The sequence below is a fragment of the Sparus aurata genome, chromosome 23 (genome assembly GCF_900880675.1).
Source record: "Sparus aurata chromosome 23, fSpaAur1.1, whole genome shotgun sequence".
NCBI lineage: Eukaryota > Metazoa > Chordata > Actinopteri > Spariformes > Sparidae > Sparus > Sparus aurata.
Window position 1 is genome coordinate 8789441 of NC_044209.1, and position 14651 is coordinate 8804091.

Consider the following 14651-nt stretch of genomic DNA (forward strand, 5'->3'; position numbering starts at 1 on the left):
AAAGTCCTGCATTTAATATCCTATTTGAGAAGAAGTAAAAATGTATAAGCGTAAAGATATACTTTAGGGATAAAAAGTACTCATCAAGTTTTGTCTACTTAATCCATAAACTTAAATTGATTTATATTTTGTATTCATTTCTGTAAGCTGCAAAGTAAACAGTAACTCAAGCTGTCAGAAAAATGTAGTGCTGTTAAAAGTACTATATTCAAACATATATATTGTGAAGTATAAGGTAGCATGAGATGGAAATAATCAAGTGAAGTTAAAGTGCCTAGAAACTGTACTCACGATACCAAAACATCCCACTATTGCTGATAATAAGCAGGAAAAAAGGAGGCGTTCCAAGTGGAGGAAAGTGAGGGAAATATTCTTAATATGTTATAGGTGTAATATATGTAATAGGTTCTGGGATACCACGTGCTTCAAACTTTCCTCAGGTGGTGTGACATGCCATATTTATCTCACCTTTCTTTTATTCTTTTTGCAATGTTTTGCCTTCATATAGCTAATTTTGTCTCACCCCTCTGATCATCGAGCAGCTTTACTGAGGCTGACGTGTCTTCATCCCAAACTAGCTCTCAGTAGTGAGTGAGCAAACGGGGGGCTCCGGGTTAAACTGCTTCCAGACCTCTACCCACCGCTCTGATTCATTCAGAGATTCAAACATAGATGGTTTGAATAGGAAATAATTGAAATTAGTGAATGACGTAAAACAAATTCGGACTGATTATAAGACTTTCAAAATCAAAGCTGTGACCTTTTTTTAAATAAGGACACTATCTCTCTTTGTCAACCAGAGTTCATACAGCTTTTCCTTTTCCTCTTTCAGTCTCACACACAGGCAACTTCCATCAGATCTGTAAATCATAAAATGTTTTATTTGTTCTTTCAAGGCTCAGTAGAAGTAATAATGTGGATCGCCACCACAGTGGCTCGTCCACAAAACAGAGTGTCCTTTGTTGTGACAGAAATGAACAGAATTTAATGTCGAACAAATTCAGGCAGTGACACCGACAGAGAGACGAGATGCACAGAGACTCAATGGAACAGACGCAATAGAAAATGACATACGGTACAGTACGTAACTGAGCAAAACCCAAATAAACTACAACAACATTTCTGTGACGATGATCTCTATTGGCACCAACTATGAAGTCATGTAGTTCACCATCACGCCCACTACGCTCAATAAATCACACACAGACACATGTTTTATTTTTCTTCGAATTATAGAAAAAGAGATTTAGAAATAGGTTCATATTCATGGCTCCAGAGGCTTTCAAAACAAGGAGCCGTCAAACTTGAGGGAAACCTGACAGTGAGGTCTGGAGCACTGTGGCAGTTCGATTTTCTGAAGTGCAAGTTTCGACTCCATTACCCAAAAAATATAGATCTTGACCTGTGGACACACACTAATCTAACAAAAAAGAATCATCCAATAAATTATTCAAATAAATACCGACAAAAAAGACAGTGAAAACAAGGATATGCATTTTTCACAGCGGAATATATTTTCTTTATGTTTTTGTCCATATGAATGTGATCTGCCTGCTTTCATCCTGATCTCCCTTCATGCTTTTTTTCTAACTGACTCCAGCTTTCAGTTCCCCTTTCCATTTCAAAATAGAGCTTCCTCTTTTTGTCATTTCTTTCAAACTCGGGAACCAAAAACCCATAAGGGTCTCCTGAGGGTCATGAGACATCCGGTCAAGGCTGCAAACATAGAATGATGTAATATACTTTTAGATTGTATAGATTCGATGTTGTTTGATTTGATTCAATCAGATTTTAATGCAAAACCAGCTGTGATCTGCAGCTCCAAGGATTGTCAACCTGCCCTTTCAACTTTCCTTCACTCACCAAAACAATCATTCAAATCTTTTTGACTTCCTTTTCCCTAAACCGCCTGCTTCTATGTCCATTACTTCCTTGTTGAATTCAGAGTTTCCTTTCCGTCTTTCCACTTGTTGCAAACAAAGATGTAACATGATAGCGTCTGACCCACACTTGCACTCAACATGTGATCCTGGAACCTTTGGTGAAGTAAACAAGTGCACAACAGCTGCAAAGAAGGGAAGTAAAACTGAATTCAGCCTTTTGTCCTATGTCGCTCTCTTCCTTGGACATCATGACTCTCAGCTGTCCGGCCTCACTGTGCAGATCTGCACCACGGTTATGTTTCCGCTTTCATGTCCTACACAGCTGATCTCCGTGGAAAAATGAGGCCTACAAGCTCTTCCCGGTCACGTCATCCTCCCACCTCGAATCTGACTTCCATCACTGCTTTCGTGACAAAAACATAAAATAAAAATAAAATAAAACACATGTGTCCTCTCCAAACAATGAGAAAAAAAAAACTGTCAGTTTTATATACACAGCAAATTCATCAGTGTAGCAGACACTCGGGTTTAAACAGAGTATAACAGCTCTGTGAATGGACAAACTGTCAACTTTAACTTAATTGTTCACACTTTCTAACTTTGCTGTGCAGGTAAAACATGTTTTGTTTTTTTTTCCTAAAAAAAAAAAAAATGATTTGAGCACAGAATGTAAATGGTCCCCCACACCCAGCACCAGCACCAGAACCAGCACCAGAGCCAGCACCAGAGCCAGCACCAGGCCCCGCAGCTGGGGCCTACGAGCTGATCATCTGCCCGGACCAGGTCTCGTGTTTCGTCCCTGGGTTGAGATGTGTGATCTTCACCTCCACCGCCTGCACCTTCAGGTTCTTGGGCGGGACCCGGCTCACTTTGTACGTGACCTCATCGCCCTCGACCGGGACGTACTCCCCCTCGATGCTGAAACAGAGATATGAAGATGAGGATGAGGTACGAGTGAAAGTGGGTTTAGCTTGGAACTGTCTTGTTGTTGTTGCACGGTGGGTTACAGTATATAACAGTTACAGTTTTAGAGTTTTTTTGTTCAGGATGTGATTTCTGCTAATGGTTTATAACTCATTTCTATTTAAACTTCTTCCAAACTGCACAACCGGTAAAAAGTCCCAACAAAGTAATTTTCCTCCTTTTTTCGTGTTGTTGTATTTCATTAGATAAGAAGACAGCGGTCTGCGGACTCAGGAATTTCACAGATTTGCTTTTGCTGCAGCTGTAGTAACATCTGACATACTGCTTGTCCTGCACAAAAAGTTAGAATAAAGCGCAGGCAGAGAGGCTGCTGTACTCTTTGTGCATGTTATTGCAGGTGTTACAGCGTCCTGAGAGAGTCGGGTAAAATAACTTTCCACACGTAAACAGTATTGTTTGCTGAGCTCTTACAGCCCTGAGAGTTGACGCTGCAGATCTGCAAGTCTGTGTCGCAACTTTTAGATTATGCACAGAAAGTTGGTCTGCTGTGATTCTTAGAGTGTGTTAAGCGTTATGGTCACTCACTCTGAGATGTGTACAAAGATGTCTTCGCCGCCGTGGGAGGGCCGGATGAAGCCGTGACCTTGTGACCTGGAGAAGTTCTTACACACTCCCTTAAACACTGGACCTGACTGAGCACGTACCGTACTGCAGGCAAAGAGACAAAACAAGGGAATTTATTGCGTTATCCATAAAATCACTCACTTGAAAACGACTTACTGTTACTTTGTTTTGATAATAAGATGCGAAAGGAGCATTTTGGAAATATTTTGTCGTTTATGTGATACAGCTTCAGGCCCTTTTGACAAGACAAGGAGATGGATGTGTGAGGACAGAGAGAGGGATTCATAAAGGTGGTGAGAAAAATGACGAAGAGCGACATCTACATACCGCCTCCCAATGTCACAACACAATGACAGCAGAGACGAGAACGCTGATCAGCTGACTCACAGTACGAACAGTAAACTATTCAACCTTTCTTTAGTAGCAGCCGCAGTCTGCAAACCCGCCATGATACAGCAACTTGTCAGATTTACATCTCTTGTCGGTTTGGTTCATCACAAACTGAACAGGAGGAACTTTTCAAATCCTTTACAAAAGATTCCAAAGTAAACATACTCACTATGTAGAAAAAGGCTCCTGCCAGACTTGTTGAATTATGTATTTCATCACTGGATTATAAATATTGTTATATCATTATTGTGATTATTGTGAACAAGACGAAATTGACCACAACTTCTTTACACACAAAATGCAATACATCTTATAAACTCATCATAGTTTTGTATATAAAATCTGCAAAGTGACTGCAGAAGTCTAATAAATAGGTACCACTTACTAAAACAGCAGTCTCTATAGAGGTTTATAGGTCTTAATTAGTGGCTTTGTTGATTATGATAATATGGGTGTCACAATTCTCCAAATCCATGATTCAATTTGACTTTCAGTTTCAAGGTCACGATTCGACTTGATTTGAAAAATGCTATTTTTATTTATTTCTACTTTTATGACCCGACCACTGTCTTTACCAGTTCCTCTGTAAAAAGATAGGGTTATTTTACTGCAACGTTTTTATTTTATCCTGGTGGCTTTTTGCAGGTTAGGGTTGGGCTAGTTCAAATGATATCCACCAGAAATTAAGATTTCAGATAATCACCACCCTTCAGAGATTTAACAGTGAACAACAAAAGATAGATATTCAGTCGTTCAATTTGTTCCAAATTTGTTATCACTTAACTGAACAGATTTTCCTCCACGAGTAAACCCTCCTCTTGAAGAAATCAATAAAGGATCTCGGAAACAAGTTACTTCCACACCAGTCCCTGCATTTGAATTCAGCAGTCAAAATTGAAGGCTCATCCAAATCAATTTTCAACTTTCAATCGGGAATTGGGACACCTCAAGATAATAGATCATTACTTAAATATGTACAGATCAGATTTTGATTTTCCTGCTAAAGGAATTTTCCACAACCTGTTATTATTATTAGCAAAGTAATTACCTCTAAAACTTTAGTAAATTATTTCTACATAGCAAAATGTGTCACATCCGGTGAAGGACCGCACACTCTGCTTACACTCAGCCCAAATACAGTAATAAATCATGGTCTACAGGTGGTCCGGATCTGGTGGCCAGAGCTCCCCATGATAAAGCAAAGTTGCAGCCAACTATATGGATAAAGGGCCTGTGTCATGGGCTCTCGTGTTCTGGCTTCCAGATCTGGACCATCTGTGCAATGTAAGCCGTTGCTTGGGCCGAGAGTAATCAACATTGTGGCCCGTCAGGCCAATTTTGCTAAAAATAGCCTTTACTTAAAGCTTATAGATCTTTATACTGACTACTTTATTGTGAAAGAGGTAGCAATCGATGTAGTAGTTTTGTTGGGGAAGTTTCAAGTATAATGAAATAAAAACCTTGTATTTCACAATATTTAGGTGAATGTCTACTTTTCACTACATAATAACATCTGACAAACTAATCATACTTACGCTGAGTATGTGCGGGTGCGTTTGGTTGGTAACGGGCTGGGCAGATCCCTGGGCAGCGGCTGCTCCTTTCCTTCCTCCCATACCCGGCTCCTCTCCCTCAGGAAGGGGAAGGACAGGGTGAGAGAGGTGTTGGGGGAGCGCAGCGGCGTCCCAGTGGGCGACGTGAGGCTGGGGTCTGCCATGTCAGACGTGACAAGGAGGAGGAGGAGGAGGATGGGGGAGGATGGCGTGGATGCAGTGTTGGATGCTGCTGCTGATGCTACTCCTCGAGGCGCAGGCTGCTGATGGGCTGCTGACACCGCTGTCTGTCCACTCGTGTATCCGTGGGTCCGTCTGCTCGGAGAGGCCTTCCTCAGCGTGGGACGCGTGCTCAGCGGATGTATCCAGGTCAGCTCTGTCACTTCAAGTCTGTCAGGAGGACGAGCTGTGAGGAGAGAGACCACGGAGAGAGAATGGAGGAAGATCAGAGAGTTGTCATGTGGCTTTAGACCTGATGGTGGGGAGGAAGGATGAGAGGGGTCATCCAGCCAAGAATATTCAAGTCAGAAACCACGAAGAATTTGAGGAGCTTTTCTGCATTTTTTCTTTGTATCTAGGGATACATTGTTCGAACATTTTATTTAAAATTGATGTTGTGGGATACAATTAAACTGGACAACACATGTCGAGGTGACCAACTAAGCCCTCAGTCATCATATTCTTTGGATGGAAAATATAGAAAAGACCAAGATATTGTGACTTTGTGCATAATGTGGGTCTGCAAACAGTAGATCTTACTCATCCCTGAATGCTTCTCAACTCTCCTGGTAAACTCCACACATCCCTGGTCTCACGGGCTGTTCTGGGGGGGGGGGGCCAACAGGGGCCAGTGCCCCTGTAACTCTGAGTCTGGACCCCCCTGTGGCCCCCCTGACAGGGAGTCTGCATTAATAATACAATGACAGATTTCTTGCAATGATTTTGTTCTGATTAGAAAGGCAGAAATAAAGTGTCTCAGCAGTTTACTACCAATCAAAATTGCTGAAATTGTAAACACTGCTTTTGTCTGAATGAGGGATTTATCCTTTTTTCCGGGTTGTATGTGCCCCCTAACAAAAAAGCCGGCCCCAACCTGGCCCCCCTATTAAAACTGGTCTAGAACCGCCACTGCCTGATCTCTACCTAAGATACATCAGGATGACACCACCGTGATTATTTCCTCAGCCTGGACAAAAAAAAGAGCCACCGGAGACTGAAGGCTGAGCAGTACTCCACATGACAAGTGATCTGATCTCCGGGTGTAAAATTGGTGGGGTTGCCCTTTAAAACACAGCCCTCAATTTCATTTTCTTTTCCCACCATGGAGCTTTTGGCTGATTCCCTTCCGCTCAGCTGGTTGCAGTCCACATTCCTCTGCGATCCCACATGATTATTCTCCTGCACGGTTTATCTCTGAAGCTGCCCAAGGTATAGTATTAATAAAGGTGGAGATTAATTTTTCATAACTGCTTGACTTGCTTCCGAGCTGTGCAGTGTATCACAGGGTAGCCGGGCCACTGTGACCATACAGTGAAGTCTGTATTCAATGTGTATCCGAGTTGGTGTTCTCTCAGTTGTTTTCATTTTGTTGGAGTTATTAAATTACCAACCAATCTACGTGTGTCATTCATCATTCACTGTTACTGAAGTCCATAACATGTCCTGTTTAGTCAGGTGACCTTGCCCTTCAACCCCCCCCTCGCCTGGTTTTGTCCCCACAGTGGCGTTTTCAAGGTTAGAACAAGGAGGCAACTGGCTGATCTCCTGTCAGTATTCAAGGATAATTCCAGCAGAAATCAGCACTGACGACAACAAACACCGCGTCGTTTCGTTTCGTGCGTGCGTGCGTGCGTGTGTGTGTGGCGTGCACGCGTGTACAGGATGTTTTTTGTTTTTTCTTCACGCCCACTCCTCCGCCTGTGATGATGCAGGCACTGATGGAGCTTTGCACGCGGCGTGACGTCAGAACAGCTGCAGCAGGCTGTGGTGCGCTCGTGACGTCGGCGCCCCTTTTCCCCCCAGAAATGAACAGTTCCATGTCCTGCAGGAGTGCTCCGGTGCAGCCGGGTTATCACGGTCGGTACCAGGGGACACTCCACAGTGAAGTGCACACAGGTCCGCACACACACTCCGAGTTTCAGTAATATGCCGATGATGCTCATGACGAGAGACCGGCTGCTGCACCGTGATTCGAGCCGAACAATCAGAGCGGGTCAGAGTTTACGATCTTTGTACCGACAGCGGCTGGAGAACATCTGGATGTGCTGAAATGGCGCAACGGAATTAAGAGGGTCAGGGCTCCTCTATCTGTCCCGTCCCGTCTCTGTGAATTGTGTGTGTGTGTGTGTGTGTGTGTGTGTGTTGGAGTTTGTTCCGGGAGTTGAATTTATACACTTTACTTTCTCAACACAGAACCTCACCACACAATCTATAAATCTTCTTTTTTTTTTCTCCCCCCAGATTTATTTGAGCCAATTGCGATTTATTCTCTGACCCACAGCTCAAATAGTCGCTGCACTCTCTCTCTCTCACACAAACAAAATAAAAATGTGAAAAAACATACATGGGAGAAATCATTGCTGTTAGACACAATATAACCTGGACAGTGACAGGGTGAGAGGTGCGTTCATCAAGACCAGCCGGCGGTCAAACATGGTGGCAGCGTTACATCGATCAGTCCCAAGATCAGAGGCAGCCGCATATAATATCTAATAAATCTGACTCTTTTAATTAGCGGTTCTTGTGTCGGGCGTGCAGAGAATACATTGTCCCGACGCCCCAAAACAAAGCCACACTGACACACTCCCCCCCTGCAGCCACTTCAACATGCATAAATTGGCAGAAAATGTTACTTACTGCATTGGGTGCGCTAGTCGGCTGAGGACGAGCAGTGTGTGCGAGTGTGTGTCTTTAAAGTCGGTGTGTATTATATAACGAGTAATTAAATAAATAAGTCGACCAAATCCGCGCAGACCGACGGAAAACCCTGATGTGACGGCGCGAGGGCTGCTGAGTCTGCGCAGCTGGCGGAGATTCCGATGGCGTGATGCGACTGTGTGTGTGTGTGTGTGTGTGTGTGTGTGTGTGTGTGTGTGTGTGTGTGTGTGTGTGTGTGTGGACCTTCTTCATTCCTTATCATGTATGTAATCTGCTGGGAGAACAGTACCCTCAGTGTAGTGAGGTATTCTTTGTCTTTGCCAGGATTTTATTTATCATACTGCTCATCTTCATTCAGCTGCTCCCTGTGCTGTTCTGTTATAAATTGTGCCTGATGTGTTCAGCTACAGCGGATTTCACTAGATTACCTTTTTTTATCAAATAAGCCACACACACGTCACTAAAAACCCCGGGGAACATTGAAATATCCATCGGATGGCTCCAGAGCCTGCAGTAGTTATCCTCATGGTAAATGATCTCTTTCTGTAGGCAATATTTCTGCATCAGTGGTCACATGCACGCCATCTATTTTTGTTGTTGGAGAACTCCCCTCCATGTACTTTCACAACAGAGACTGAGACAAACAACTGACCATGTGGATGTCACATGAACTGCAAGTAGATTTAACATTTAATAATTACATTTAGATTTAATGGTCAGCATTATATTTTCACTCAACATTCAGATTAAGACTTGATGTCTAGAATAACTTTTAACTTTTACATGTAACACCTGGCTTTAGATTTAACATTTAGATCCGATGTTTAACATTTACATTTCGATTTAACATTCAGATGTAGATGTGATATTTTGATTTAGATGTACCGCTTAGATTTAAGGTTTAACATTAACATTTAGATTTTCAAAATGAGATTTAGATTTAACATTCAGATGTAGATGTGATATTTTGATTTAGATGTACCGTTTAGATTTAAGGTTTAACATTAACATTTAGATTTTCAAAACGAGATTCGGATTTAACATTCAGATTTGGATTTCATATTAAGATGTGACATGTAACATTAAGATTTAGTCTTAGCTTGTATTTTACATTAAGACTTATAGTTAACATTAAGATTTAACATTTAGATTTAATATTTAGCATTTACAGTACATTTAACATTCAACTTTTTACATTGCCTACAAGCATTTTATGTCTTAAATGTGAGGAAAATGAGCTGAACATTGAAAATATATATATTTGAAATCTGCAGTCAAATTGAAAGACACTGACCATCAATAAGAGTGCAGAGAGCAAATCTGTGTCCTTCACCGCCCTTCAGGCTGTAGGATTTAAAGGCTGGTCACTAATCCTTTTTTTTTTTTAATGTACTTTCTCTAATCACGCAAAATGACAAATTCACAAATTACAACCACTCGCGCTGATGATATGTCCTTTTACTGTGAGACAGAACAGAAATACCAAATATGACAAGGCCGTTAACTAAACTGAGGGTGTGTGCACTGACACCCAGGGTGGAGGTAACAGTTCAAATTAAAAATTAATCTTTGAAGTTTGATAAATTTGACTCCCGCTGCAAAAATATTTCTTATTTTTGCCATGTTACCTCTGTTTGGGTCTTGACGACACAAAGGCACCTGAGATCCGACACACAGGTCAAATCTTATCACACAAAAAAGTCAATCAGCCTCAATTTCTCTCACTTGAAAACTCAAGAGTGTCTGTACAATTGACATCATCATTACGCATCACACTGATTCAGTCCTGACCAAGGCTGTTTTCATCTGGTTTTAAACAGCACCTTCCATTTTAATTAGCTTTTGTGACCCATGTTCTTCTATTGTTATAAAGTGGTGATGACATTCTGATTCAAATAATGAATGACTTCATCATTGTTTTCTTTTAAATCAGGGGTCAGAATCTTAAGTAAAATATAACAACTGAATGTAAATGTTCGTCTATCACTCCGTTATTAATTAAACTCTCCATGTAAACATAAAGCAGGTATGTTACGGGCAGTATTTAAAACACAGTCGGTCTCCATGTGACAGAGTTCACGTCAGTCACTTTGCACCAGCAGTCTCTTGGTTCAGAAAGCAGCTCGGCTTTGTGTCTTGACTTCTGTATCACAGGGATTGGTGTCTCCAGCCGACCAATCACTCCGTCTGTCCAATCAGTCACGATGGTTGATCTGTTCATAACCACCAAATGTCCTCTTCATCCACTGCAGTGCTAGTTGTTCCACCATGACAGCAGCCCCAGCCCCGGCTCACAGATGGTCCCCTGAAACGACAGTGCACTTGGTCAGGCTTTTGTTTTCAATCTGTGGGTTTTCTGTTTGGTGTGACTGTACCTTTACAAATCTCATGAACACCAGCATTAAAGCCTGGTCACACCAGCATCTTGTTAAACAGATATGGGGGGCTTGTGGACTTCCCGGATCACGTTTTCACATTTTATGAGAAGCATTTGGGTGGATGTCCCGTTGATGTACATGTGTGTGAGTCACAGAGTATTGGCTTACAATCAGAGTGTACGGTGGCTCTTTCTTCTCCCCGCTGCCCTCGGCCGGCGGCGCCGTAGACTGTCCCGGTTGCGCCGGCGTGTCTGTCGCTGCAGCGGCCGGGCCCGTCGGCGACGTATCCACAAAGACTTCATCTGTCACTCTAAAACGGATCTCCTCTCCTTGGTCCATGTAGAGGTCGTGGGCCCCCTCGTCCGTCTCATACTCCCACAGCCAAACTTGCTCTGCTTCATCACTGAGACTGTAGCTAAGGACGCCTCAACAGTCACGATCAGAACACAATTAATATGTGATGCAAAACTGTTGAGATGAAATCACAGCACTTTTATTATTATCTATAGGAACACTTGGTCAGGATACAATTTTGCAGGCTGTTGAAGCGATTCTGGTGGAATGAGGATGTCATCAAAGAAGCCCATGGTCACTGTGAAACAGAAAGGTCACAGTGTTTACCACAGTACGTCTATGTTGTCCGCCGTGAGCACAGAGACATGTGAGGCCCTTCAGGCCGAGGGCAGAATATGTTTAATATTCTGAGGTACACGGTGGGGAAGTTTAACTTGTTTCCTTATATATAGATCCTGATACCATTCCTACATTCAACTTCCATTAAACATAAAAAATGAACACACAAAAAGAAAGACTAACCCATCTGGATGTTCTGCATGCATCAGGCAACATTTTTTTAGCACCTTGACATCTTGCTTATTGGTTGATAATTAACTGACAACATACTGTGCTGCGTACTCGTTCCTTTCTTTACTGACATAATATTTTCCTCCTCGATGTGCTACATTCAACTCAGCTCGTTATCAGACAATGAAACCAGTGGAGGACGGTTTCATGTGACTTGAAATAGTGTCATACGAAATGGCAAAAATAATCGGAAACTTCCTCACTCCTAATGAGACTCCAAGTGATTTATTTAAACTCAAAATAATACAGATGCACACACCGTCTTCTGCTACAGCTGATCGAGATCTGCTGTTTACAATACAATTAAGTCACACACATTACTCAAATGTACTTTAATCTATTCATTATGGAGAATCAATTAGTCAAAGATCATTTGGTAGATGCACAGAAAATTAATCAATAGCATCCTGACATTGAATATTCACTTAATTTATTTAATTAAGCACAAACTCCAAATGTTTGCAGCTTCTCCAACGTCAGGATTTTGTTTTTCTATATTACTGTTCAATTTAATATCTTTGGGCTTTTAACTGCTGGTTGGACAAAACAAAGACATGTGATTCTGTAACCTTGAGCTCTGAAAAATCATGGTGGGCACTTTATGACATTTAATAGAAAAGCATTTATTTCTATTTACCCAGAAAACACTGTACAATTGATTGACAATGAAAACAATCATACATTGCTGCTAGCTAGGGGTGTAACAATATCGCGATATTCGCGATAACTAAAATGAAATATTGATATTATATTATATTTGTATGTGATAATATCATCTGAATAATCCAACGAAGATGTTTGCCCCCGTACATCTTGAGTTAATGAGTTGATCTGGATCTGTTTGCCTTTTCAAGCAATTGTTCTCTTTGTACACTTTTTTGTTATGTTTACGATTCTTTCTCCTCCTCTATACACTCATATTGTGAGGATCATGTATTTGCAAAAAGGTGGGGGACAATATACAAAGTATACAAAGTACACAAAGTTAAAGATAGACTTGATTGCTATCATTATTTTTCCCACAGGCGTTGCGTTAATATCGTTGTCGCGATTTGTTTGGCGAAGGCAATCATGTACTGAAATCTGATACCATGACGGCCGTAATTCCTAACTTAAGTTGTTTTTTTTCTTTTTGAGTCTTGTGAGAATAAATTGCCAATGCATTTCACGAGGATGAATCAAACGGGCTGGAAATGGAAAGGGGAATTTACCGTGAACTCCCTCTTGGCTGCAGTACTTGATCTTGCCAACCAGGATCTCGTCGAGGAAAGGGTGAAAGACAACATACCTGAAATGAACTGAGAGACGGACGAAAGGAGGAGTTAGCAGAGACACAGTGCACCAACCCTCATTTAAATCACAACTTGAGATCTAGGGGTGGCATCAAGTGAGGGTCTGCTGTGACGACTGAGGTCACCCTCTTTGGCTCTGTAAGCTTGTTAATGTACTGTATTATCATATTGTAAACTAGCTGCAACATATTCTGGGTCTACAGCAGTATGTCCTTCAGGAGGGCAGAAAATAGAGCCCCTCTCCATCACACTCTGATCTACATGCAACAGCGGCTCTGTCAGGATGTCAGGGGGAACGGCTGAATTTCTGACACGCCCTTGTTAGCAGCATTTTCTTCAGTTCATCAGCAATGTTGACATTAAGAAAGGAATGGCAATTGAAGAGAATTATTGCACTGATAGAGACTCCTGATCATAAAGAAAAGTAAAAATCTAAGTGGAAGGGCTCAGTTGTAATCAGGCTCCAATATTCAGCAATGAGGCAGTTAAAGTAAAGCATACGGTTCGATGCATTATGCGAGTGCGTGAGGGAATGAGAAAGCCTTCTCCACAGCCATGTTTGTCAAAATCACCATCATACCTTTGGTGTGTGAAGCTCCGTCTCCTGGGAATATATAGGAGTCGTCCAGTTTAGTGATGTCGTACAAGCAGATGCACAGGCCGACATTGTAGACCACCTGAGGAGACGAATGACTGAATAAAATAGTTTCTGAGGGTCCCTGGAAGCTGCTTCAGATTTACAGTCTACCTAGCATTGTTATACAAATACGACCTTTAGGCATTTTTTATTCATACAAGTAAAATTTAGAAGAAAAAAAACAATCGCATAACTACTCATTATCATTCTGTAAATATCTCACTATAGCACCATATCTTCTCAAAAATTAATGCCATCTAGATTGTTTTCATGCATCAACCCCAAAACTCCTCATTAACTATCACACATGACAAAGAGAAGCAGCAGCTTATTCCATTTAAGAATGTTTTCAATTGGAAAAACTGACACGGTTAATCAATTAGCATAAAAAGTTGCCAATTAATTTTCTTTTGATCCACAAATCGATTAATCAACTAATCCTCGCCGCTCTGGACCGTTTCCGGTGCTGTTTTCTTCTGCTGCACTGAGGTCTCTCGTGTATTACAAAGGAGTTAAAATAATACTAAACTTAAACTAATAATAATAATAATAATAATAATAATAACAATAACAATAATAAGTTGACTTGTTTTCACCTGGCATTCTCTTTCCCGCTCTCTCTCTCCTCTCTCTCCCCTCTCTCACACACACACACCTTGTTGGCCAGCTTCTTGTTTAGCTCCTCTGCTATAGCGTCGTTCAGTTGTCTCTGGAAGTTCCACGGAGGGATCCTGACCGTGTCGACCATCTCCACCAACACGAACATGATGCAGAGTGCTGCTGTCAGACTGTGGGCAGACACACACTCTCACACACATACACAAACACACGCATTCACATGTATACACATACAGCCGCGCTGAGCTGTCGTCTGTTTTCAGGACAACATTTGCTGTTTTTCCCACAGCGGAGAAAAACGCCAACAGCTCTTCACAGTCTAACTAAAGACGTGCAGCACTGACAGTCTGACACTCTGCTGCAGACTCTGAAGCATCCATGTTGTCTCCACGTGATTATTTACGACAGTGAGATTTTACGACATGTCGCAACACTTAAAGGGACAGTGCACATTCCTAAAGCGCAATCGTTGTTATAACGATTTTTCTTTGTATTTCCAAAAAGTGTTATTTGGTTTCCATTATTCCATAGATCTTAATAGTATCTTGTCAGTATCTAATATATCATGAACATAGCTGCACATCTTCTGGTGCAAAACCTTTACATTTTTG

At 41.6% G+C, this 14651-nt stretch overlaps 2 protein-coding genes across 2 annotated transcripts; both read right to left on the reverse strand.

Annotated features, from left to right (window-relative positions):
* Positions 1-854: 854 nt before the first annotated feature.
* On the reverse strand, positions 855-8441 carry csdc2b (cold shock domain containing C2, RNA binding b). The gene is made up of 4 exons (XM_030408863.1): positions 8231-8441; positions 5357-5780; positions 3393-3515; positions 855-2801 (listed from the first exon to the last, which is right to left on the reverse strand). The coding sequence occupies exons 2-4, from the start codon at positions 5536-5538 to the stop codon at positions 2639-2641; spliced, it is 468 nt and encodes a 155-aa protein (XP_030264723.1). The 5' UTR covers positions 5539-5780; positions 8231-8441; the 3' UTR covers positions 855-2638.
* Positions 8442-9688: 1247 nt separating this feature from the next.
* Positions 9689-14442, reverse strand: polr3h (polymerase (RNA) III (DNA directed) polypeptide H). The gene is made up of 6 exons (XM_030406396.1): positions 14078-14442; positions 13366-13462; positions 12705-12791; positions 11158-11221; positions 10798-11032; positions 9689-10556 (listed from the first exon to the last, which is right to left on the reverse strand). The coding sequence occupies exons 1-6, from the start codon at positions 14186-14188 to the stop codon at positions 10506-10508; spliced, it is 645 nt and encodes a 214-aa protein (XP_030262256.1). The 5' UTR covers positions 14189-14442; the 3' UTR covers positions 9689-10505.
* Between the last annotated feature and the right edge of the window lie 209 nt (positions 14443-14651).